Here is a 27,815-nt window from a genome sequence, read left to right on the forward strand (position 1 = left end):
CAAACAGCACCTACATGAACTTATTTTCACCCATTGAGCCAAATCCAGATATTTATCATTCAATTTTGACATTTTATGCATTTATCACATCAAATCTGTGTATTTACATCACATAGGTTTGATAAATAGTAATTAAACCTTGTAAACTTGCATAAACTCTTATCCTGTATATTTTAGTCGACTATATCTTTAAATAGAAATAACCCTGATGACTACATTTTGACTAAGTTGTATTTTAGTTAAAAGACTATGACTAAAACTAAATCAAAAATTTGATTTAAAAATCAACACAAGTTGTTGATATCGACAATCGTGATGTTACAGATGTCGTAAATAGATTTGTAGATATCTAAAGTGGAGTTCTGATTCGTCAAAATCAAATTTCTAATATATCAGTTTGGGATTGTACGGAAGTCCGTTCCATTAATGATAATTAATAAATGAAAATCTAAGTCATAATTATGAGATACCCCACAACACTGAAAACACAAACATGAACAATTATGAGATACTATCTCATAATTTAGAGAGATACGACTAGTTACTTAGTATCTCATAATTATGAGATAGTATCCCATGATTTAGTATCAGAATTACGACATGGTATCTCATAATTAAGACTTATATTATATAGGATTGTTACTAGTAAAAATGTAGATTCAGATTATAACTGCAATCAAATTTTAGAAATTTCAGATATCTAAAATTTAATTGTAATTTGTAAAAATGTCATTCTTACTCTCAAGATATAATTTTGACATGTCGAAATTTCATTCGCACTAATGAAGATTAGATTACTACTAGAAAGCACTACTGATAAAATGTTAAAACGCCTTATCATAACAGGTTACTCTTTGTGCTAATGTCACTTTTATCCTGCCTGCCTAAACACTGTCATCCTGCCACGTCAGGATAGCGCTCTGGTTACTAGGTGATGTATGATTGACAGGCCGCTCATCCAATCAGAACGCGAGAAAGACGGACGGCAGTAAGTAGTGATTCAGTAACGAAAGGCATTCCCATCTGCGACAGACAGACCCAGCACAGCAGCACAGACAGAGCCAGGCTGTAAGTGGAGCTGTAGACATGTGTGGTGAGTACACTGACTTCATTTATAACGGACAGAGGAATATCATGTTCTCATTGGAACCAGTGCGGACCGAGTCAGACTATAACCCCTGTCAGCTATGTCGGGTTAAATGTTTAATATTAGCTTCGGGTGGCTAACATGACTGGTTAGCTGGGCTGATTGATGATGATGTTAGCTTGCTAAAGGAGAAGTAATTTTGTTGGCTTCGTCCATATGATGTACTTCGATGTTGTTGTGACTCAATAGAGAAATCGTAGAATGAACATTTTAAAGTATGATAATGAAATAATAATATACGCTAGTTCTGTTGCTAGGGCTAATGCTGGTGTATAGCTTTAGTTGGGTGTAGTGCTATCTTGCGAACGACTTCCAACTGCGTCGTTGGTTGCTAATGGTTACGGCAGATGTTATAAGAAGAAACACATCTAGATTTTCTCACTAAGGGTTTATGGAATTAACCCAAGGTCTTTCAACCTTGGGGTCGGGACCTCATGTGGGGTCGCCTGAAATGTTTACACAACCGTATTCTATACTTTTACTTTGTCAATGTCAATTATAAATCAAGTTAATAATAATGATACAGTGCAGTAAACCAATATCTCTGTAGCGCTTCTCACAGATAATAGTCACAATCAAAGTGCTTCAGAGTAGTAAAATAAATAAAGTAAATAAATATAAAAGCATGTAATCAAGTAGATGGTATAAGCACACTGTGTTATCAATACTGGCAACTCTGTATTTGTAGTACAGTACAAAATTTTTTATCAAAAACGAATTAAAAAAAAAAAAGTCTTTGGGGTGTTATAATTTAGGTGGCGACCATTTTAACTGGCAACCGACTTCCGGAAGCATGGCTCGTTGCCGCAGCAACGGCATATTTATTAAAAAAGGACCGGGGTGCTTAGCTGTCCTCGTCGATGCCGGGTAGCTTTTATTTACGTTGTACAACTGTTTAAAGTGTTAATATGTGATTGTGTGACATGTATAACACAGGACTTCTCGGTGGACTCACCACGGCTGTCGAAAACAGGAAGTTACGTGTCTCGCACTTTTCCAACCCGATGTGTTTTTATTGTGTTTTTATAAAATCTACAATCTGTATAATATGATGAAACAATAAAACAATGACATACAAATAAACAAACAAACACTTCAGTCTCTTCCACTGGGTATTGATCCTGGGTCAATGAGAAAAAGTAAATCCTTATGTCCGCTGCATTAACCACTCGGCCACTGATCAGCTGTCAGCACACGATTCTAATCTCTACATACCCATTTTTACCGAAGGTCGCAGGGGAATTGCACGGTTTCCATTTTATCTTGTGACCGCGTTTACCTGAATTTACACAAGGAGAAGCTATCGCCATGATTCTTTTTGTTCTTGACTCTAAGAACATTTTTCAAACAGTCTAGAACTATGACTTTGTTTCAGTTCAGATTAACTGGCGACCTACTTCCAACCATAAATATTATTATATACGTGTATATAGGGGTGTGTATTGCCTGACATTTGGCGATACGATTTGTATCCCGATACATACGGTACAATATATCCCGATATTAAAGTATAAGGTGATTATTGCCTTTTATATATATATATATATATATATATATATATATATATATATATATATATATATATATATATATATATATATATATGACTTAAAGGAGACATATCATGGTTTTAAATCCTTCCTTTTTAGATATAAATCATACAGTTGTGGTCTATATAAAGCGGAACTGCACTGCTTGGGTCTGAATTCCTCGTTATTATAGCTCCCAGACCCTTTTTCTACCCCTTTTCTGATGTGCTTCTAAGAGCAACTCGTTTTGGTGCGGTCTCTTTAAATGCAAATGAGACACTTCATACCCCGCCCTCTCTCCAGATTCAACTCCACCCTGCTTGGCCATTTTTGTAGTTTGATAGAAGAGATATGATTATGTAGCGGCGCAGAAAAAGTTTATTCACACGTTATTTACAAAATGTCAACAACGGAAGACTTGTCCATCCAGCCTTACATGTTTGAGCCAGAGTCGGACCCGGCGGAGCGAGATGAAAATGAAGATGATGAACCTGCAGAACCCTAACAAGTGAGCTAACACAAGCACCGAGCTAACGCTAGCGCCAAGCTAACGTCACGAAATGCATTTTAATACAGTCTTTTCGGAGACAAAAATGGCAAAATGAAATGACTAATGAAAACTTTAGACTTAAATTAAACCACGTAGGCCATATCATCAAGGATCTAAAACGAGCACACAGCGCTAACATATGAAGTCTGAAGACGGTGCAACTGCTAAGCAACTGCTAATGCTAACAAAACAATGACAGGGACGTCTTATCACCACACTTTTTAGCGTTATTTACAGCTTACCGAAGTGCTCTGTTCATCGTCTCCAAGGATAGAAGGAATTGACCCCTCAAATCAGACAAAGTCTTTCGGCAGATCCTTCTTTATACTGGCGGAGGTTGCAGAAGCAGTCATCCTTGAAGTGCTGCGCGCGCACAAAAATGACCTTACCCACAGATGTGGGTACATTTCCATAAAAAATAAAACTCAACCAGGCACTTTGAAAAGGTTCTGATGCTGGGAGACGGTGTAATGAAGCGTGTGGGTTACTACATCCAACAACCAAACGTTTTGATTTCTCCTCTCGTAACTTCTGCATCCTGGAGCTTGGACTACAAAATAAAAGCGAGAAATAAAAACGGTGGATTGGGTGTTGGGCCTGGAGTCGATGTCCTAATTTGGCAGTTCCGCTAACGTTATTGTTCAAAAAACGTAACAGAGAATCGAAAAATCGGAACAGATTGAAAAATATGACAAAAACAGAATATAAAGATATCAACGGAGCACCTGAAGAGATTAATTTGAACTTTTCTGTGCTTCTAAACAATCTAAATATACATCGAAATGCATTTAAGGGCTAAAAAAGTGGATTTAGCATGATATGTCCCCTTTAATAAACAACTAATCTGTAAATGTTTAGACCTTCATGAGAACATTATGTATTAAATATATTTTATTGGCATATTTTACACTCCAAATATTGGCTTTAACATGCCATGTGCCAACAGCTTAAAATGAAAAAAATAACATACAATCTGCCTGTGGCTTTTAAACCAACTTTGGTTTTAGTGCAACATGATTTTAGTGCAACTTAACTGAGGTATATGCCTAGAACAATAAATAAATGTAGAAAGTTAGTACTTTATTTTTAGATTTTATTGAAAAAACACAAGCTGATCAACATGCCCAGGTTTCAGCACATTTCTTTGTGCAGTTACAATGTTTAATGCAGTGGAAAAGACTTTCCTGGTTAAATAAATAAATAAATAAATGTGATATGGATCCATTTTGAGTCGATCCGAGAATCGTGCGACGTAATATCACCAAATTGATTTTTTTCAACACCCCTAGTATATAATGTCTATGCTTCCGACGGTTGCAACACACCACAGGTTAGATCTGAGTCACAGGTAGTGTACAGAAAATAATAACATACAAGCCTGTTTACTGTCACTGTGGAGTGAATAACACATACATCTGACATGAATATGTGATGTGAGAGGTCATTGTTTGTACATCGACTTGAATGTGTCGGTGGTAAAAATGAAAGTGCAAGGGAAATTACATAAACACAATTGAGCATCGTGCAGAAATGTGTTATTGTTGTATGTTCCAGAATCTACAATCTGTATAATGCGATAAAGCAATAAAACAATGAACATGAGCACTATCTGTCTGAGTATAATAAAACAAACCTTTGAGTCACTGGGAATCAATCCTGCGTCAATGAGAAGACAGAATCCATAATGGGTAGCAGTATTAAGCTACTGAGTCGGCTTTCTCAACACGGTCCTATATACAGTATATGTGTGTGTATGTATATATATATATATATATATATATATATATATATTGATTGACGGTCGCACGGTAAACACAGTGACTGCATTTATTTACACACGGAGAGGCAGACCTCACAACTTTTTTGGTTCAGAAATGACTCCAGTTTCTAACCAGTTTCAAACTATGGGGTTGCCCATGCATTTGCACCTACCATATCATTCCTAATGGGGATGGAACTTTCTTATAAAACTTAAAAGTGTGAATGATCCTCATCATTGATCCAGATAACTGCCATTTTCTGGCAAAGAGAACATTTGGCGCTTGGGGGAGGTCTGTGCTTTCTGAGTGCTCTTGCTGTCACTACTATCTTTGTCACACCAAGAAAACTTGATTAGCCTGTTGGTTGTCTTGGGGGATTCAAACACATGCTATTCTATTGCTTTCTCTTGTCTTTCTGTCCGGGTTAAATTTAACTTTTGATAAAAAAACATTCTGTTCACCAATAGCTGTGTCTTCCCTCCAAAGCAGCTGGACCTTCCTCTTGCTCCTCAATGCCTCCTTTCACCACTTGGTGCCTTCAATGAAGCCTCTGTTGAACCAGATTGGTTGCTACATTCAAGTTTCTCAGTCAGTGCTTGTGTGTATAACACAGCTTCTTGTCATCAGTTACAGGACAAAAATGAATGCCATCCAAATTAGGGCATTGGATTCCAACTCGGTGTCAGTCGGAGCAGAAAGGCTTCCTGTCAGACAGGTTTTCAGCAGATTATACTAAATAACAGCAAAAGCTTAAACCACTGACTGTGTAAAGCTAGAGTCACACCAAGGAAAGACTATCATTGGGTTTTAAATGAAACATTAGGACTTGACTCATTAAAGAGTTCATATTACCATGCTCTACATTGTCATTCAAATTTTCCTGCAATAAGATCTCTCACACACACACACACACACACACACACACACACACACACACACACACACACACACACACACACGCACACACAGATAGTTAGGTATTGCAACACCAACCATTTGGAATGTAATACAGCACAAACACTACCTGTGATGATTTCAAGATGTTTTTAATGAAAGGTAGTAGCAAATAAACAAGTAGATGAAGTGGAAAGTAAACTTCAGGAGTTGTAAATGTACGTGACAATGCCAGATTGAAAGCAGTCGCTTGTGTTAAGTAGGGGTGGGAACCTCTTGGTACGATACGCGATACACAGCTCACGATAACAATTATCTCACGATATGACGATACTGCGATCATCGATATATTGGTCAGAAATCAATCTACGATAATCTATGACATAACAAGAAAAAAAAGATTAAGTCAAAAAATACAACTTTTATTCTATATCTCTGAAAGACAAATTGAAAGTGTCCTATGGACAGTGACACTATTTTAGTGCAACATTTCTGTAAATAAGTGTCAACATACCAATGTAAATGAATAAGTATCTCCAATAGTGCTTTCTGTAAACAAAAAATAAGATATTTCTTACCAGTGACACCATTATAGTGCAATATTCCAGTTAACAATAAGTTGGTTCATTCAACAAACAGTGACAACATTTCTGTGAAGACCTACCTGCAAATTTTAGTGAAAAAGCAGAAAAGGTTTTGGAAATAATAAAATAAATCTTAAATTAAAAAAGTAAATGAAATAATTAAATTGCTACTTAGCGCGAGCATATCGATAATCGATTGTGCAAAAAAAAAATCGTGATATATCGAGATATTGTCACACTCCTTGTGTTTACCTGTGGCTTAAAATTCTTGTTATTTTGACCAAAAAAACAGTAGTTGAACTACCTCTAATCTATACAATACATAGTGATAATTATACTGTACATGAAGTTAAAACTTCATCTATCACTGAATCTGTTGCTGATCAGTCCTGTTTGAATGTAATAAGTGTGAGCTTTCCCTGCTTTTTTCAACTTCTTTATACACAGCAGAGAGCGAGTAGTCTGGTGTATCATACCTAATGCTCTGTCCTTGATAATGACTTCATTTCTTTTGTCTGTAGGAATATTCGCCTATCTCAATTACCATGTGCCAAGGACACGCCGGGATATCCTTGAGATCCTCCTCAAAGGTCTGCGGCGTCTGGAGTACCGAGGCTACGACTCAGCCGGTGAGAGTTAGAGACGGAGATTCTCATCATTTCATCTCTTTCACCCAAACCTTTTTTCTTGAATGTCCTTGTATTTGCCATATTTATTTTATTCACGATGGTTTGAATGTGCACTTTGGGCTTCATCGCCGTCAAAAATGTATTGAAAAGTGTTTGTTTGGTCTAAGTAACACAATTCGTGTCAGTGTGCTGAATTGTTTTACTGTCATAAATGGCCGGAGTGGTTCTGAAACAAAAGCAGCTTTGTTTTTATTTATGTCTTTGGTTTGTTATTACTAGGTGTGGGGATTGATGGTGGCAATGGAAAGGAATGGGAATCCAATGCTAAGAGTATCCAGCTCATCAAGCAGCGTGGAAAAGTGAAGGCTCTGGATGAGGAGATTGACAGTAAGATGATACTATTTTATTTATCTGTGAATGTTCTCAGTCATGCAGGTTATGTTGATTCTTGTAGTTTAGTTGATAGTTAGCTGCTGGAATTATTATCCACAGCCACAAAGTGTGGAAGGGGGATATAGGTTTGAACTCCGTCAGTCCGTCCGATTTAAAGGGGACAGCTTTTCTCAGTAATCGTTTAAGATAGGATAACCAAATTCGGTGTGTGGCTTCAGGGTATCAACACCTTGATGGAGTTCGAAAATAAGAAGCGCACAATTATTTTTACGGAATTATTGCCTTTGATCTGTTTTTTTGGACTCTGTGTGAGGTATCTTCAAAGGGGACAGCTTTTCCGAGAAAACGTTTAAGATACAATAACCAAATTTGGTGTGTGGCTTCAGGGTATCAATACCTTAATGGAGCTTGAAAATATGAAGCACACAATTATTCTTTACGGAGTTATTGCCCTTTTTCCATTTTTTTTTTTACTCTGTTTGAGGTATCTTCAAAGGGGACAGCTTTTCTTAGAAATTGTTTAAGGTAAACATCATGTGTAAGAATGGATAACTAGGAGCCTTTAAGATAGCAGACATGGGAACTAAATTATCAGAATGGGACAAATTCTGTGTCGAAGTGACTAGGACATTCAGGGACACACAAATCTATCTTTGTAGCCTCTGTATGCTCTGCACATATGAAACGTGTGTGTTCTTGTTTTCTAGAACAGCAGGATATGGATCTTGATGTGGAGTTTGATGTTCACCTCGGCATCGCTCACACACGCTGGGCCACCCACGGTGAACCCAGCCCTGTCAACAGCCATCCACACAGATCGGACAAAAGCAACGGTCAGTTGTCAACAATCATCAATGTTTTAAACTAAAGCAGTGTCTATATTCTCTCATCTAACAGTGGACAATATTGTGTCTTTGTTGCAGAGTTTATCGTCATACACAATGGAATCATTACGAATTACAAGGACCTGAGGAAGTTCTTGGTGAGAATTATATTTGTTGTTGTTAATTAGGGTGTTTATTGCCTGGCATTTGGCGATACGATTCATAGATCATGATACGAGATATCCGATATGTAAGTATAAGGCGATTATTGAGATTTTTTTTTATATATATATGACTTAAGTACGGAGCCCCTAAAGGGACACGGATATTTTTTTTTTCTTTATTATTGCGTGCTCATGTAAAGTTTCCACACGAGCACGTGAAACGTGTGGTTTTTTTTTTTATTGCGTGCTCACGTAAAGGGAGTTGCTAACCCTAACCCTAAGGCTGAAATAAAGCTTTACTAGATCCTCTAACGTGATTAACTCCTTACGAGCAGAGCATGCATCCTGATGACTGACGTTTATAAGTGCGCACGTAAAACATTTTACGTTCGTACTTAAAACTATTTTGTGCTCCCGTAGAACCACCTTACACGCTCACGTATTAGTTTCACACAATAAAAAAAAAAAATATCTGTCCCTTTAGGGACTCAGTACTTAAGAAACAACTAATCTGTAAATGTCTACACCTTCATGAGAACATTATGTATGAAATATATTTTATTGGCATATTTTACACTCAAAACATTGGCTTTAACATGCCATGTGCCAACAACTTAAAATAAAAAAAATAACATACAATCTGCCTGTGGCTTTTAAACCAACTTTGACTCCAGTGCAACATGACTTTAGTGCAACTTAACTGAGGTATATGCCTAGAACAGTAAATAAATGTAGAAAGTTAGTACTTTATTTTTAGATTTTATTGAAAAAACACAACATGCCCAGGTTTCAGTGCACGTCTTTGTGAAGTTACAATGTCTAATGCAGTGGAAAAGACTTTCCTGGTTAAATAAAGGTAAAGAAAAAATAATGATTTTTATTTTTAATTTAAAAAAATCAATATGGATCGATCCGAGAATCGCGCGACGTAATATATCACCGTATCGGTTTTTTTTCCGCAACACCCCTATTGTTAATGTATATATTAATTTGATTTCATATCAAACTCACTCTGATTTCACATTTGCAGGAAAGCAAAGGCTATGAGTTTGAATCGGAGACAGACACAGAAAGCATTGCTAAGCTAGTGAAGTACATGTACGATAACAGGGAGAGTGATGACATCAGTTTTGCCACACTGGTGGAGAGAGTGACCCAGCAGCTGGTGAGGACTCACAGCTTTCTGTTCTAGAGTCCATCAGGAGGTGGAGTAGGTCTGAAATGTGTGTTTTCTTTACTCCTCAGGAGGGAGCCTTCGCGCTGGTCTTTAAGAGCGTTCATTATCCTGGAGAAGCAGTTGGTACGAGGTGAGAAAGTAGAAAGTTTCATTTCCATTTGTTCTGCATGCTGAGGTTGAAAGTAGAACTATGTGGTTTGAGTGATTCCTGTTCTGTGCAGGAGGGGAAGTCCTCTGCTCATTGGTGTCCGCAGCATTCACAAACTGTCTGCTGATCAGATTCCTGTGCTCTACCGCTCAGGTAGCTACAGTTTCTTATTTCTATTTCACAAATGCAAATACAAGTTAAGCAGATGTGTGCCAAAGGGTCATTTTTTCCCCCAGCTTCTAAAGACAAGAAAGGCTGTGCTGCTCTTCCCAGGGTAGACCAAGACACCTGTCTGTTCCCTGTGGACGAGAAAGCTGTTGAGTACTATTTTGCCTCCGATGCAAGGTAAGCACAACCTTTGTTGTTTGCAGATTTGCCAGAAAACCTCTCTGTTTGTTTGTTTTCTTTTTATTATCCATGATTCATTATTATTATTTTTATCTCATCTGTTAAATAAATGCCATCTCTGGTGTCCACAGTGCAGTGATCGAGCACACAAACAGGGTGATCTTCCTGGAGGATGACGATGTGGCTGCAGTGATGGACGGCCGGCTGTCCATCCACAGGATAAAACGCAGGGCTGGAGATTATTCTGCTCGGGCTATCCAGACGCTCCAGATGGAGCTGCAGCAGATCATGAAGGGTATGTAGATGGTATGTTGTTATGCTGACATTCTCTCTTTATCACTCTTTGCTTCTGTTCATAGTAGTGAATATTTCCTTCATAGTCTAGGTTATGCATTACTGTCTCTAACCCATCATTATTGTGTATGACATGAGGTGCGTCAGTTTACGTAGTTCAGCCCTGAGGTCAGTGTTTTACTATCTGAGTGCAGGGTAAAACCTGCTGTAGATGCTGAAAGGACCGTCCATACACTGCCTTTGATGGAGTTGATATTTGGTGAATGCAAGAGTCATTTTTTAATACTAATAATAGAGCTTTGTTGGGTATACCAGGCACTCGCTCACTTGGGTTCAAATCCAGGAGCCCAAAAAAAGGGCGTACGTCAAAACCCACGGTAACATCCGGATGTATCAAAACTGGAGTGAGCGTGGAAATGTGCGGTGCATCATGTCAAGTCCTGAGGTGGCGCACGTACGTTTCTACATCTATTGCTGCTTTAAATTGATTAAAAAATTTATTTGACGCACTAATACAATACATACACACATGAACCTCTGAGCTGCTGGTGACCTGTATCATTTACACATTTGTTGTGAGTTAAAGTTTTTTTTTTCCTGTCTAATCAGCCACATGTCGCTCACTACCTGTCAAAGCTCTGTGCGCTGGGATCTCCACGCACACACACACATACACACACACACACGCACACACACACTAACAGACTGTTCATCACGACTGACGTGTGTGTGCGCGTGGTTGTTGATTGACGTTTTGGTAAACGGACTTCACTGATAGAGCGTTTTACACAGAGTTTAACTTTCCTGTTACACATTTGGCCACAGCCAGTTTTAAGCTGAGATGAAGGACAGCGTGAGAAACATTAAGCCTGATGTCATCCTTCAGAACGTTTTGCTCTGTCCAGCACAATATTGTTAATCGGGGACCTATTTTGAGATTAATATTATTATCATTATTATTATCAATTATGTAGTATTTTCCATCTGTCCCCAATCCGCCCACATATAGTCAACTATTAAGTGAACTGTATGTGTCAATATTAATTCAGTTATTTTCACTGTTGAATCATTTCCATCATACATTGGTCTATGATCTAATAAGAATAAAAAAAACTATTTTTTGTGTTATTGGTGGTAAGAGGAGCAGCTTTTTCTGATCATGCTGTGGTGAATCCTGGTTCTGATCTCATTTCAATTAGATTTATTTACATAATGTAAATGGAGGCGTGGACAGGGAGGGTGCATATGTGAGCTCACATCTACGCTGATTGGGATGTTCAAAGGATCGGTGCGTGGATCCAGTCCTAATCACAGGGTTATGCATCTGAGTTTTACGAGCGTACGCCTGTCTCTGGATTGAGACTTGCGCTAATTTAATGCCATTTTTTACACAAGTCTTTGTACATGAGGCCCCTGGTTTTTCTGAGTAGAATGTGCAGGGTCCATCCAAGTGGGCTTAGATGTTCTCCATGTAGTGTGGCTCTTTCCCACAGTCAATCATGTACCTGTATATGAGGTTTATTGAAGTGTCCACTTTGGCTATAAGGCTTTGTTCAGACAGGAGGTCTAATTGGGTCAAATTTGAAAAAAAAAAAAAAAAAAAAGAGAGAATTTGTGCTGTTCTTTAACAGATCAGATACAGGCCACATATAGGCAAATAATTTAATTTTGTGTTTACTTGACTTTAATTGTCCATCTCTGAGTCTTGTGTCATGACTCGGCTCAGAATATAATGGTTTGAAGGACGGATTAAGATAAAGCCCAAGAGCTGGGAATACATTAAATTCTTAACATCATTCCTCTTTAAAAACTAACGGATGTAATCCTACTGAAAAATATAGGATTGTGAATTAATATAAATTATTTCACTGTACAGAATTGTCAATGGTTATGAGGGTAAATTAAAAACACCTACTTTCTGTGAAGTCAAAAGCCATCAGTTTGGTTCAAAACATCCACCTAAATGTGGAAATTAAGCATCAATCCAGCCACCAACCTACACTTATCCTTTACTCCTGTAAATGTGTGTTTGGAAACTGTGCAAGTAACAAACCTATACACTTGGTGAGAACATGCAAACCCTCCAAAGTATCACAAGCCTCAGTAATATGATCCCTACAGTGTAAAGCAGCAATGTTATACACCCTGGAGGGGATGGGTTGGGGCTATTTTTTTTTTCAATGCACGTAAAAATGACTGCAAACATCAGATATATTGTCAAACATGCAACTTTCTTGCTATGATTGTCCTCAAGAGTTAAAATGGATAAAACAATACCAAAATAAAAAGTAAATGAGGTTTTGTCATTCAACAATTTCAAGCTTTAAGTTTAAGCAAAAGTGCAACAGCAACTTCACAGTAGCTTAAATTATCTGATTAAGAAATCAGATAACTACATATTTTATAACATATAACATTGTCAAGTCAATCTTAATTTTGTGCTGTTCCTGACATGAAAAGAACTCTTTCCTGGACTTCACTCAAAGAACCAGACCTTCAATTACTTCTTTCTTTTTATTTAAAGTACTGTCTGTAGGTTGGTGCATCAGTTTAGGTGAAAACCTCAAAAGGAAAATACACAGCACAACAACAAATTAGACAACCATTCATTCACTGAAATCAAATTTAACTTTTCAACTTTGTAACTTTTCCCAAGTACTTCATTTAGTTGTTTGAGTTTTAAATCAATACCATTTTTAAAAGAAGGTTTTCCACTTTAATCTTAATCAATTATATTCAATTATTGGTATTTTAACAACCAAATTTCAAAAGTATTTAACATCTAAGTCAGATATTTATAATCATCATTCTTTATAACTACGTCTTTTAACAAAATCAGATTGTTAAAGTGAGTTAGCTTAATACTTTAACTCAGGTATTTTTAAACAGTTTTAAACCACAGCATTTTTAAGCAATGTAAATCAATCTTAAACTACTTATTTAACCATTTTATCTTAGCAGATTTGTGTTTCACATCAACCATTAATCTAGTTTTAACTATGCAGTTAACATGGCACTGCATATAAGCATAATAAACCTTTAAACTAAACAAGTTCCAACCTCAATAATCATTCCTTGCATTGGCTGTTGAACAATAAACAATTTGCCAAACTTTACAAATAAATGATCAAGGAATGCATTCAACTTCATTTTCAATGCTAAACAATGTGTAAGTCCAAGTCTCCTGATTGCTTTTGAACTCTTCCCTTAGCATCTCAGCATAATGTGAATAACAAATTAAACATGCCTGTGGCACACATATAGCCTACTCAAAGGGTAAACACATGTAAACACAAGGACGGAAAGTCCGAAAAAAAAAAAAAATTAAGTTTTTATCTACAAATTCGATAAATCAATTTATTTTTTTTGCCCAGCCCTAGGATGGATCAAATCAAGCAGTCCATATAAATGTGTGGAGTGGCTACAATGTAATCTCCTCACTCTACCTTTTCCTCAGCAGTCCAGCAGAGGGCAGAGTTCTACTAATGTTGGCCAGAATCAGCATTCCTTTCTGGTCCTGTCATTACTCTGCTTCTCTCCTCCGGTGTATTTTCTGGAGCCTTCGTGCTAAACAGTCCAACTCGTGTGACCCAATTTTCTGTCAGAGTTAGAAGAGGATATTTCTCTGCGTCAGCATTAGTTATTGATGACAGAAAAACATCTCTGTGATGTTTGATGTGGAAACTGATCCATTACTTCAAATATGGTAATACAGCACTAGAAACACATTAACTCCCTATTATTCCAGTAAAGACTGCGTGTCCAAGGTTTCTGGCTCCTTGTGGAGGCTTTACTTTACATTTAGAGGATCTTAATGTGCGTCAACTCGACCCTTTTCTCAGACAAGCTCCTGTGGGCTACCACTTAATAAAAAGTCTATCACTTTGTGTCTAAGTGGCATTTAACTCCTTTTTACAAGTGTTGGAAATGTTCCCCTGATCTTCCCCTGGCAGGAAACTTCAGCTCCTTTATGCAGAAGGAGATCTTTGAGCAGCCGGAGTCTGTGGTGAACACCATGAGAGGAAGAATCAACTTCGACAACAACACAGGTTTGATGGAACTGCAGTTATAGTGGAAAATGTTCTTTACTAAAAGTGAACGTGCTTGACGTTTTTACAGCTCATTCTACTTTTAGTGCTTTTACTTTTGGTAAGGATTAACTTAATAAAAAAATCACTGCTTAGTTTTAAAAATTGAAAGCATTTTTTATCTTCATTATTGTCTTCACACAACTATGAACATTTGTCATTAAATAAAAGGAATATGAGGGAGATTGTCTTTAAGTTTAAAAAAAAGATCTGAAATAAAGGGTGGTAAACCAGGTGCGTCCCTAAATTCTGCGCTGAAGACGCACAGTCCTGATTCCCTGGGGTTTGTACCCCTTATTAGCGCGTGGAGTGATGTTTGCACACGTTTTAATACCCCTAAACCTTTAGTGAATCTGCCCCTTAGACGGGCTAGAACAGTGCTCCCCAACCTTTTTTGGGTTGTGACCCCATTTTGCTAACACACATTTTTGGTGACCCCACAGTTTTTTTTTTCTCTAGAATAACTTTTTGATTATGTTTATTTGGCAATATATTGAGATTTAAGATTTATCAAAATTTTCTATTTTGGCAATATAGAAAATAACAATATCAATATATTTTATATCTTATGTTGCATTAAAATATTCATTTTTGGCTGCTTTCTCTACTTCTCAGAACATGAAAAGCACAGTTAGATGGATTGCTGTGTGCATTCTAAGCCAGACCTTCCCCTAAACAAGCCACACTACAGAACTCACTCACACGTGCTGTCAATTAGAGGACGAAAAGACTAATGTGGCACATTTTGTGCAGCTGATTGTTAATAAATGTGCCTGTGTGGCATTTTGCATCAGCAAATGTAACACTTAATTTTCTTTCTTGAAAGACTTTATTTGAATTAAAGATATTGAGATTTTGAGAAAAAATATAGATATGAGTTCGTATCGCTCAGCCCTACTGCTCAGTTTTTTTATTCAAACTAGATTTATATTTGTGAACGTGAAAGTATAGAATCCAGTTGTTTTAGATTGTGTGTGTGTGTGTGTGTGTGTGTGTGTGTGTGTGTGTGTGTGTGTGTGTGTGTGTGTGTGTGTGTGTGTGTGTGTGTGTGTGTGTGTGTGTGTGTGTGTGTGTGTGTGTGTGTGTGTGTGTGTGTGTGTGTGTGTGTGTGTGTGTGTGTGTGCGTGCGTGCGTGCGTGCGTGCGTGCGTGCGTGCGTGCGTGCGTGCGTGCGTGCGTGCGTGCGTGCGTGCGTGCGTGCGTGCGTGCGTGCGTGCGTGCGTGCGTGCGTGCGTGCGTGCGGTTTTAATGTGAAAAAGAATGAATTTAGAAATAGCATTTTAATAAGTAATTTTTAAAACATCATTTACTAGATATTTCAGGTGACCCCATTTTAATTCCAGGCAACCCTAAGGTTGAACAACACTGAGTTACAAACTTGATCCTCGTGACAAACTGCTGGGTTTGTTTTCCAGTGCTTCTCGGAGGCCTGAAGGATCACATCAAAGAGATTCAGAGGTGTCGCCGTCTCATCCTCATCGCCTGTGGCACCAGCTACCACGCTGGAGTAGCTGTGAGTAGTCTTCATCAGAGCAGCTTCTCGTAGGCAGAAGCAGGTCATTTTCTCATAATCTTTCCTCTGATGCTCTCTCAGACCCGCCAGGTGTTAGAGGAGCTCACTGAGCTGCCTGTGATGGTGGAGCTGGCCAGTGACTTCCTGGACAGGAACACGCCCGTCTTCCGAGACGACGTCTGTTTCTTCTTAAGCCAGTCAGGTGGGAAGGCCACCGCTATCTGAACTAGTTTAGAGTCCTACTTGATTCCCCTGTTGTTAGCCCTGACATTACTGCCTGAAGGGTCACAGTAAATGAACAGTTTGGCTTTCATGTCTACCAAACATGTAGGTGAGACCGCTGACAGTCTCATGGCTCTGCGCTACTGCAAGGAGAGGGGAGCACTGACTGTGGGCATCACTAACACTGTGGGCAGCTCCATATCCAGGGAGACGGACTGTGGGGTCCACATCAATGCAGGACCAGAGATCGGAGTAGCCAGCACTAAGGTAGCGCTAACTTTGAACTCATTGTTTTGTGTGTAAGCCCTGAGATAAACGAGTGACCCGTTTTAGGTCTCTGTGAACATTTCATAGTGTAGTGGGATGGTTGAGGTTTTCACATAGACATTAAATATCATGATTATTATTCTTTAGGGATGCACCAAAATGAACATTCTTGGCCAAAACGGAGGCCGAAATCCCAAACACCGAAATAAATAATTACAGTATGCAAATGATTAGTTCCATTGCAGACATGGCTCTGAATGTGTACTAACCTCACTAAAATTAAAACATTGCAATTGTATGAATTAATGTTAATGCTTCAAAGACAAAAATATTAAAAATATGAAAATATTTATTCAACACACATTCCAACAATGCACAATATAATTTTTTTTTTTTTAAATTGACCCCTCTCATACATTAAATAATAGGCTGTTGCTATTGATCCGGACCTCAGACAAACCTAACTGTAGTTCCGGCACTTCCTGTGCCCTAACCCTATCCTTACCCCAACCCAGGAAATACCCTAAAATGGTTCTTTTTATGTATATGTATTTTTAAAGGTAGAATTTGCCTTGTTAAATATGTTAAAATGAAAGAAAAAATGTCAGCAGTGGGATTCAAACCCACATCAGCGAAAGGAAAAATCCTTGAGTCTAGCACCTTAGACCACTCGGCAGTGACGTAACTAGGGGTGGGAACCTCTGGGTACCTCACGATACAAAGCAATACAAAGCTCACGATAACGATTATCTAACGATTTGACAATACTGCGATTATCGATATATTGGTCAGAATTATCTACGATAATCTATGACATAACAAGAAAAAAAAAAGATTAAGTGAATACAATTTTTATTTTATATCTCTGAAAGACAATAAATTGAAAAAGTGTCCTATGAACAGTGACACTATTTTAATGCAACATTTCTGTAAATAAGTGTCATCATACCAATGTAAATGAATAAGTATCTCCAATAGTACTTTGTGTAAACAAAAAAATAGGATCTTTCTTACCAGTGACACCATTATAGTGCAATATTCTAGGAAGTGCCTGAACTATAGTCAGGTTTGTCTGAGGTCCGGGTCCAGAACTATAGACACTTCATAAATAATATTGTACAGACCTAACACGGGCTGGGGTGCTGAAAGAGCTTCTCTGCTTTATTTATTATTCAGATGCACACGCACTCTGTGCTTTGATTGCAGCGTGCATCATTTCTTGTGCGCTGATTTATATCCCAATTCAAATGATGATCTTCATAATGTGGACCAAGTACAGCTGTGCTGAAGATCAGAGCATCGCTGTGAAATGTGCGCTGACGGACTGAAACCAGATCCATGGTTCTGAAGACAGCCACGCGTCAGGCTGCCTAATGGTCCGTGTTGATCGAGGGCTACACCTAACTGCAGTGTCAACGTGACACAGAAACATAAAACACAACTACATGGCCCATGTCAAACACTGCCCAGAAGACCCTTTAGTGCTTAGATGTATTGAAATACAGCCGCTCCGTGAGTCCGCGGACAACTTGGCCTTTTTCCAGACAAGCGTGCGCACTCACTTCTTTACAACATTCTGTTTCAGTCGACTTATTTTAGTGAGAAAAGTATTTAAAAAAAAAAAACAACGTTTTTCGTGGCTGGAATTTCGATGCATCACTTATTTTTCCAGCAACATGATGTGATAGGACAGTACAGGCAGCCAGAACAGACTACCACAGCCCCACAGACACACAATCACTTCTTAATCTCTACACTGTAAAGTAGAACTGGTTTTTTCTCTTCCTGACTGAGGTGAATGAGTTCATCATCAGTTTGACACAGATAGAGCTGTACTTTCACCAGGAGAGAGCAAATTTGTTGCACAAACTCTATGTCCTCAGACAATGAACGAAACACCATTGTGGATCTGTTTTACATTTTGTAAGTAGACATGGTCTTGGACTTTGATCCTACAGAGAGCTGAGGAAGTCTGACGCTCTCATGATCAAAAGGTTTTGCCAGCTGTGATTCAGAGCTGAGAAGGAAAAGCTCCAGCTCCTTGTAGAGAGTTGGGAGTAGGTCTGTGTACTTCACTTCATGGGTTTGGCTCTGCAGCAGCAGTTTTGCTCGCCTTGGAGACGCCATCCTTCCCTGCTACACCCGCTGGATAAGTGCAGCTCGTGTACAACTAAGCGGATCAATTAATGAAGGACATATGTTGCCTAAATAGTAATCATTTCTTTTTCCTTTTTTTAATGGCACAGGGCAGAGTCTATTAGCTTACAGTGAGGTCACCTCTCTATTAAGGGTTACAAAGATTATGCAGATGTATTAAAGTTGTCACATTTGTGAGTTAACAGTTTTTATTCTCTTCATGAAATCCTTAAACGGAACCTCCATAATATACTGTGTGGCCACATGAATGGAAAGGACCGTCACAGGGACTCTGTTTGTGTGAATACTTTATTGCTGTTTTTCTGGCTCTGCATATTTGCATTAGTGAGTCCAGAGGGTCCTGTGATCTGACTTGGCCGCAATCAGACTCTTATTAAATCTCCCAGATGTGCACGTACAGCCTCCAAATGTGCTCAGAATGAAAGGAGAATCAATGGTTCGACTGAGCTTTTGAAGCGTTGGAGCTCCTCAAAGTGTAGTAGAAAGTTAAATGTGGAGGTGGTTTGTGCTTCATGGTCATGGTTTCATGCTGTTTGAGAAAAGATACATCATTGGTTCTAATTGTGACATCTTTACCTTCTCGGATGAAACTATAGGCATTAAAATGACGCTGCTTCTCTCATGTTTTGTATTGCAGGCCTACACAAGCCAGTTTGTGGCTCTCATCATGTTTGCACTCCTGATGTGCGATGACAGGATTTCCATGCAGGCCCGACGCCGTGAGATCATCCAGGGACTCAAAGTGCTACCAGGTAAACCAAGCCATGCCAGGAATCCTTCCTCTGTTAGAGGCCCAACACAACAACGTTTTTACTAGATAGATCCAAAGTGTCGGGCTCATAGAACATTAAATCAAAGATCATTTGTAAAAGGGTGAAATTGCCACTGTTTTCATCTTCACTGTAAACACGTGGGATGTGGAGTCGTGGAGATGGATGCAAAGAAGTGTTTGCACCAAATGAAAACATGCAAGACGAGGCCAATTTATTTGTATAGCACATTTCATACACAAGGCAATTCAATGTGCTTTACATGATAAAAACTTGCAACAGAAAAGATTCAACAGTTTAAAAATCAATAAGAACATTAAAATCAGCAGTAAAAACATTAAATCAACATTATTATTATTAAAATCCTGCTGGATTCATACCTGACTAACATCTCACTTATGTATTCTGGACCTAAACCTATTCACACATGTCTACACCAGCAGCAGAACTTTCAAATATATTCTGAGGTTGACTGAGAGCCAGTGTAAAGACTTTAAAACAAGATGAAAAGATGAGATAAAAACTAACTTTCGAGTGGCAATTTTCACCTTTTTTTTTTTTAAAATAATTTTTTCAAGTTTTCAAGCTCTAACTAAAAGTGTTTTTGATTAGGTATGACATTCAGCTCCAGTAAAAAAAAAAAAAAAGATGGCAAAATCAAATGCATAAATTTATGAAAAACTGTTTTTATTTCTGTGGTTTTTTTCAACATTCTTGTTGGAAGAAGCAACTAAATGATACCAGGGGTCAGAGGACCAGAGGGAGGATTAGCTGTAGCTTTTTTGTGCCTGAGGTTTGAGCATTCTTTACTGCATCGAAAGCACATGATGGCATGAGCCTGATGGTAAACAATATGTGCTACTCCCTGCCTGGGATGTGCTGATTAAATCCAGCCTCCGTTTTACAGTGTCAGTTTTTTCTTCATGAGAATGTGCAGCAGTCCAGAGATTTGTTGCTTCCACACGGCTGCTTAAAAGAAATCCACCCAAGATTTATCCATTTGTCAACATCTGTTAGATTTGATTAAGGATGTCCTGAGTTTGGATGATGAAATCCAGAAGTTGGCTGAGGAGCTATACCAGCAGAAGAGTGTGCTGATTATGGGCAGAGGGTACCACTATGCTACCTGCCTGGAGGGAGCACTGGTGAGGAAGTCCAACCTGGTGTCATCTCTTCCCTGATGTTTCTTATTTTCATTTTAACACATTTGCTGCTCTGCGCTTGTTTTCATTCTGTGTAGAAAATCAAGGAGATCACATACATGCATTCAGAAGGCATCCTGGCCGGAGAGCTGAAACACGGCCCACTAGCTCTGGTGGACAAACTCATGCCAGTTATTATGATCATCATGAGAGACCACACCTACGTCAAATGTCAGAACGCACTGCAGCAGGTTGTTGCTCGCCAGGTATGCCACACGCATCAAATGGATTCAAACACTTGGAAAATAAAGAGGCCAAACAAGTAATGCACTTTAAAGCAGGGGTGCCTAATGCGTCGATCGCGATCTATCACGCACGTGGGAGCGAGACTTCATAATTAAATGAGAACGGCACAATCACGTATACCAGAAATGAAACCTAACAATTCAGCTTCTGACTTAGATTTAAGGGGGCACTAGTGCCAGGGTTGGGTCAATAATAATTATAATTGTGTAATTGATAATTAATTACAGTTATGAAGTAATTATACGTGAAAAAAACTGATTGCTCTTGTAATCATAAGTGAATTGTAATGGAGTTCAGATAATTGACATTGTAATTGGCATGGGAGTTCTATAAGATTACAATTTCAATTTCATTGTCAATTACAATTTAATCAAACGCAAACCTGGAGAACCATGTTACATACAGTTCTATGGCTTACACATACAGTATGTAGTAACAATTATTAAAATATGTTTCATATCATCTTTACTTGTCAGTTCTCTTTTGAATCATTTTACCATTAAAAAAAAATTGACATTGAGGGGTATACTGAACAAAAAAAGGCTAATACGCCCACACCAAAAATATTAATACCAATATTTTCATGGATAATGAAGCCAAACGAGGAAACCAAGAGAACCTACGTGTGTGGAAGCCATGGAAGTTATTGTAAAGAACAAAGTGAGCTACAAATAATGAAATGCTCTGTGCGCTACTGACTAGCAGTGATGAATGTGTTTTTTATTGTGGTTTCATCCCCCGTACATACACTCACCTGCTATATAACCCTGGAATAAGCCACGTAGTCCATCTGATTTTCCTTCTCCGTTGTATGAACAGCAGCTTCTCAGAACTCACAAGATTTGGGTTAATGCAGAAAAGACGTGTGTGTTCTGATTTAGTGCAAAGGCTGGACTCTTTAATGTGGGTTTTTATGAAGTGAGCAGCTGTGTTTAGTTTCAGTTGTATTGTTGTATTTTAATATTACCAGTACAGTACCCGTCAGAAGTATGTATTCATATATAGTGGGAGCTTAAGTAGAGTTGTCAATTATGGCCAAATGAGTGTGTTTTTGAAGGTTGGATGTACAAAGTTTTGTACAGTTGTACATACTCTGTAGTGTCATTTTTATATTTTTTCGTTTGGTGTATTTTTATGTAATGTATGTTTTTTGGAGTCATTGTGTATTTTTGTGTCTTTCGTTTGTCTTTTTGTGCATTTTTTGTACTATTATTGTTTTTTGTTTCCATTGTAGTGTGATTCTGGAGTCATTTTGTGTATTTTTGTATAAATATTTAGTTTTGTGTATTTTGAGTCATTTTTATATTTTGTTGTTTGTTGTATTTTTCTGTAATGTATGTTTTTTGGGAGTGATTTTGTGTGTTTTTGGAGCCTTTTGCTATATTTTTGTGCATTTCTGTTGTTGTTTTGAGTAATTTTTGTATAACTATTGTTTGGTTTTATTTCTCTCATTTAGTATATTTTTATCATAAATACCTTATGTGTGGTGAGGGCGGGTTTTGAGATGTGTGTGTGTGTGTCGCTACCTGTCCTCCTGGTTGCCATGTGGTACTCTCTCCATCTCCTCCGTGAGTTATCTCACACACGCACGTGCATCAGCCGCATGCATGCACATACTCCGTCACACGTTGTTGAAATGTGTGTCTCACGGCCAATGCGTGAGACAGAAGAGAAAAAAACGGATCCCGGATAACTTTTAGCACTACAAAAACGTTTTTAATATTGACCTTCTTTTGTGGACTGGAGGAGGGTCTTCTTCTACTGATTATTAGAGGTTGTAAATGAACAGATTGGTGCGCTAGCGCCCCCTCACACTGAGGTCAAAAGCTGAATAGGTTTAATTTCTGGGTACACGTGAATGTTAAAATAAACTTTTTGCAACACCAAATAAATCCAAAATACACACACACAATCTATGTGCAAGCAGTCAAAAAAGTGTCTGGTCAAGCAGACACCACGTCGAGGAGAAATTCGCTCCACAAACACACACACGCAGAACTTCCTTGATTTATTAGTGAGATACAAATATTTAATAATGTTTTAATATTTATTATAATATATATTATTTACAATTATAATCCCCCAACACAGTAGATCATAAAGAGCTGTCCATGGAAGAAGTAGCTCGCCAGGCTAAAAAGGTTGTGCACCCCTGCTGTGAAGCATGTTTAGTTGTGCCTGTTAGACATTTTTGTACTGAAACGGGTTGATTATAGTTGGAGAACATTCTTTAAAATCTCAATGTCAAACGTAGACTCTTTGCATCTATTTAGTGAGCACAGCATATTGTTCTGGTTAGGTTACGTTTCACAGCTTGTCCGAGCCGCACCTCTGCTCTTTCACCTCGGTAAACGCTGAGGTGTGTCGGGGTCAGCAGCATGACATCACTGCTGTCAGTAATCGACCGCAGATGTTTCATGAGGTGCAGGAGTTTCACTGTAGGTGTGGCGAGCTGTTATTTTGAAGCGTGAGTCGCTGATTACCATCTTTTTTGTTGGATCCAGGGTCGTCCGATTGTAATCTGTGACAAAGAGGATTACGAGACCATCAAAAACTCCAGTCGCAGCATCAAAGTGCCTCACTGTGTGGACTGCCTGCAGGGAATACTGAGCGTCATCCCTCTGCAGCTGCTGTCCTTCCACCTGGCCGTCCTGCGAGGTTTCGACGTATGTATCGACTCATATTCTGATGCTTCTCTCCTTTAAAAGTTTTCTTTCTCCACGTTTAGTTTATTATTCTATGATGTGGCCAAATTATTATAAGTCAGTGCTTCATTTTCACTATCCAAAGCTGAATTTAGATTTTGTTTCTTCTCGGCTTTAAACTCACACTAAGAATTGTTTGTGTGGAACATTTTTACACATTTCTGGAGGGCTGCAGCTCTGTATGTTTTAGCCTTTGCATACCTGCTTTAAAAGAAACTAATCTGTAAGCATGTCCTCAACATCTGCTATAGCCCTGATTTAAATAAATAAAATGAAATAAAAATAGTAGCTTTCAATCTGGTGTTGTGGAGCATGAAGGTCTTTGAAACATGCAGGACTGCAGCTCTTGAGGACCACCGCTTTTAAACTGAACAGACAGAATGCCTGTATTTAAAATATTGTAGGAAGTGTTAGTATCATAAATGTTAATGAGATTATTGCTAAATCTGAGCTTGTATTTTACACATTCCCACGGTATGGTTAAGCTTTGTTTTAATGAATCAAATAAAATGAGATTTTCCAGATCCTTCTAGCAAAGAAGAGAAAGTAAATTAAACGAGTGGAAATCACGAGAAGCTCATAACCCTGTCTAAACTAATGCTCCTCAATGCAATCCAGCTAAACAGGAACATGTGAGTGTGTGTGTGTGTGTGACAATGCAACACATTCACTCGCTGTGTCTCTGCAGGAGGCCATTGGACTGACTCAGCAAAAAAGTTTAACAAACATATGTATGCAAGTGATGTAATAGGCCTGACGATGATATCTATCACGATTTCCATTTGAAAAAACCTGGAAACAGCCCCCCGTTCCTGAACCGCAAGGCATTCTGGGGGATGTAGGCAGAGGAACGGTTTGAGATATTACTGTTGGAATCGTTTCATGTCAGAGATGTTGGTTCTACCTCAGGTGTGCACTGATTTATTATTTACTAAAGGCGAATTTGATGACTGTCTAGATTTGTACATTGAACTTTTTTAATGTTAAAGATTAATGTTAAAGTATTTAAATTCAGCCTTTTTTCTTCTGGTCCTTATTTTGAATAGGTAAAAAAAATATATATATATCAATAATCACTGAAATGAAACACTTATATTGGGATTTTTCAGGCATATCGCCCAGCCCTACCCTGTAAAACTCATTATAACTGCTTTGGTGCGTCAAGATTTAGAAACAATAGAATACAGTCTGGCAACTGTTTAACAGACTCGCATGTTAAAATGTGCGTCCGTCTGATTGTTTATTGTTCTGTTTTCTATCCTCTTGTGTTATAAATGCAGGTGGACTGTCCAAGAAACCTGGCCAAGTCTGTGACCGTAGAATAATCGCTGACATCCATCCACTGATCACAAAGCCTGGCGGACGTGAGGAGATCGTCTGGATGGACAAACCAACATCTTAGTGTCTCCTGTCACGACTCGTCTTTTTAATGCATCCTTTTACCCAACAGTTGTACATCTGACTGTCAATAGAGAAGTTTCACCCTGTCTGATTTGGTGGCAGAGCATTGGGGGCCTGCTTTGTAGAAGCTAATGCAGCTCAATCACTGAGGTTTTCACCTTTTATCCTTTTTTTGTTTTAGTGCAATCGTTTGTCTAAAGAGATTTTTTTTCTCGGTTATTTTCCTTTGGCAGCTACTCATTTGAAGTGTCATTATTCCAAAGATAAAGACTGAAATCATTCCAGGCCACAGGTCACTGCATGTTCATAACTGGAGCGCAGTTAGTTGTTTTTGACTCAGTTTCAGCCCTTAAAACATCTTAGACGAGCGTGCAGCAAGAGTAGCATCACGAACCAGGCTGGAGAACACACTACAGTGCATTTAGTGTATAAATGTAGCATTTATCTCAGACTTGGTTGATAATGACAGTTGACAGTAGGCTTTAATCTCATCATGTTTACTGTTCTCTCTCTGATTCTTCATGCTCTTCACGTGGCCTTTTCTTTAATCTAAGCTGTCAAAGGGTGACCCTGTTACATGTTTCAGCTCTTTAATGTGCAACCAAATCAGAAATGGAAGGAAGTCTACGTAGGTACAATCACTCAGTGAGCTCACAGTGTCCAGCCCACGCTCTGCTACTATCACATTACTGGGACCATTGGTAGCTCAATGCTTTCTTTATCCTTTTTGTACAAAACTTAATTTTATATTATTGAAGTTATTGTTTGGTTTGAATTACAATTATTGCTTTCACCCCGAGTTTAAAAACCAAATCTCTCGCTATAGGCTTTGACGGTTGTAAAACAAATTACATATTTTTTATGTTCATTGATTGATGGTTTTGTAGAAACGCTCTGATGCTCGTAGCCTGTTGGATGAGACATCATTGTGAGTTTACACAGGTAGAAAAGTCAGACCTCGTGTGTCTGTATGTGTGTGTGTATATATATATATACACACACATACAGACACACGAGTGGTGTGTGCACAGTCTTGCAAAAGTGAAGTAAAGAAAGAAACAGCTGCTCTATTCATTGTATGCAATCGTTGCTGGAGTTTGGACCCCACCCCCTTTTACTGCTTTTGCATTCATGCCTCAACACTGAGTTTCTCCTGAGCCAATCAGATGGGTAGAAAACTAGACAAATGTAGTCGCAGGTACTTTTGGTATCTCACATTCCTGATGTGCAACTTTTCACTTTGTAACTGGGTGTAGAAAAGGTCCTGCACTGGATCTCAGCACCATCTAACAGACACTGATGGTTACTGAGTGAGCAGGTCACTATTTATTAGTAGAAATGATGCAATAAAGTGCTAGTACGGATCTTTTTGTCTGGTTCTTTCTTGAAAGTTGGGCGTAATCTGTGCAGGTTTATCATCGGCCAATGCCACAACGAATCATTGACATCAGGGTTGGGGGCAATCATAATTGTAATTCCATCTTTTTCTGTCGTAATCGGAATTAAATTGTAATTGAGTTCAGATACGTGACTTTGTAATTGTAATTGCCATGGAAATTCAATAAAAATTGTTAATTATGATTTAATGCAAAACTGGGGAGTCATGTTACAGTTCTATACATACAGTATGTAGTTAAATATTAAAATATGTTTCATATCAAGCTTTCCTACATTTTAACATTTAAATAAATTGAAATCAAGGGGTATACAGACACAAAAAAACAAGGCTCAGACCAATACCAATATTTTCATTGATTAGGAAGCCTAACAAGGTAACCAATAGATAGGAAAGAAAAAAGATGATAGATATTTGTTTTTAGTGTATTTTACAGCTGATTTAGGAGCTGTTATAAGAGATGCTTTTCTTAGGTTATTTCAGACTCACTAATTGTGATTAATTGTAATTGGACTTCAGTAATTGAGAACGTATTGGTAATTGACTTTCTTAGGATAAATAAATGTAATTTAATTGTAATTGGGAAAAAATGCTGGTCACCGTAATCACAATTACATTTTAAATTGCGTTTAGATAAGTGACTTTGTAATTGTCATTAAAAAAAAAAAAAGGAAAATTGTCAATTATAAATTCACGCAAAATTGCGGAACCGTAAGTTCTATGCATAGTAGTTAACAGTTACTAAAATATGTTTCATATCAAACTTTACCATTAAAAATAAAAGTTTTTAGTGTATTTTACAGCTGATTTAGGACCTGAGATGCTAACACAAGAGGAAGGTTAACTTTTATTGGGGGATTTATTTCAGACTCACTAACTGTAATTGAGAACATAATTGTAATCGAACTTTCTGAGGATAACAAAATAACTGATTTAATTGAAAAAAGGGAAAAAGCTTGTCACTGTAAATGTAATTGAACATGGGTAATTGAAAACGTAATTGTGGCTGAAAAATGTAATTGACCCCCAAACCCTGGTGTGCGGATGAGCAAAGCCAACAAATCATTGACAATGATGAACGTTTAAAAAAAAAAAAAAAAAAAATCAAATTTTATTTAATATTTATCCATTTGTGAACATTTAGAGCTAAAACAGAGCACATGTCACATTCACTGTGCTAATGCTAATGCTGTAATGTTCCTACACATGACACACAGCACTAACCAGAGCACGTGGCTGATGGCCGACACACTCACACACACAGCACGCGAACACCTCAGCAGGGCTGACGTCACCACCTCAGCACACTTCATCCACCTGCCGACACTTCCTCGTGCTCTCCACAGAGCGCAGCAGGTGTTCCTGATGCTCGGTGATGAAGTCCAGGTGGAGCTGCTCGTTCTCTGCT

The 27,815-nt window shown here is 38.2% G+C and overlaps 1 protein-coding gene across 1 annotated transcript; it reads left to right on the top strand.

Moving 5' to 3' along the window:
- The first annotated feature begins 973 nt into the window (after positions 1–973).
- On the top strand, positions 974–26,376 carry gfpt1 (glutamine--fructose-6-phosphate transaminase 1). Its single transcript, XM_028457772.1, has 19 exons — positions 974–1,093; positions 6,986–7,093; positions 7,373–7,480; positions 8,194–8,319; positions 8,410–8,468; positions 9,505–9,639; positions 9,720–9,781; positions 9,873–9,952; positions 10,036–10,144; positions 10,279–10,442; positions 14,395–14,490; positions 15,944–16,041; positions 16,123–16,243; positions 16,373–16,530; positions 19,325–19,439; positions 20,475–20,602; positions 20,698–20,865; positions 23,410–23,571; positions 24,891–26,376. The coding sequence occupies exons 1-19, from the start codon at positions 1,087–1,089 to the stop codon at positions 24,933–24,935; spliced, it is 2,049 nt and encodes a 682-aa protein (XP_028313573.1). The 5' UTR covers positions 974–1,086; the 3' UTR covers positions 24,936–26,376.
- The last annotated feature ends 1,439 nt before the right edge of the window (positions 26,377–27,815 follow it).

This window comes from Gouania willdenowi, chromosome 9 (genome assembly GCF_900634775.1).
Source record: "Gouania willdenowi chromosome 9, fGouWil2.1, whole genome shotgun sequence".
In the NCBI taxonomy this organism is placed as follows: Eukaryota; Metazoa; Chordata; class Actinopteri; order Blenniiformes; family Gobiesocidae; genus Gouania; species Gouania willdenowi.

What these genes read in the sequence shown, in the direction of transcription:
- gfpt1 (XM_028457772.1), top strand. An exon ending in CCGAGGCTACGACTCAGCCG is followed by an intron (nt 7,094 to 7,372) that starts GTGAGAGTTAGA and finishes TGTTATTACTAG; the next exon opens with GTGTGGGGATTGATGGTGGC. An exon ending in AGGACCTGAGGAAGTTCTTG is followed by an intron (nt 8,469 to 9,504) that starts GTGAGAATTATA and finishes TCACATTTGCAG; the next exon opens with GAAAGCAAAGGCTATGAGTT.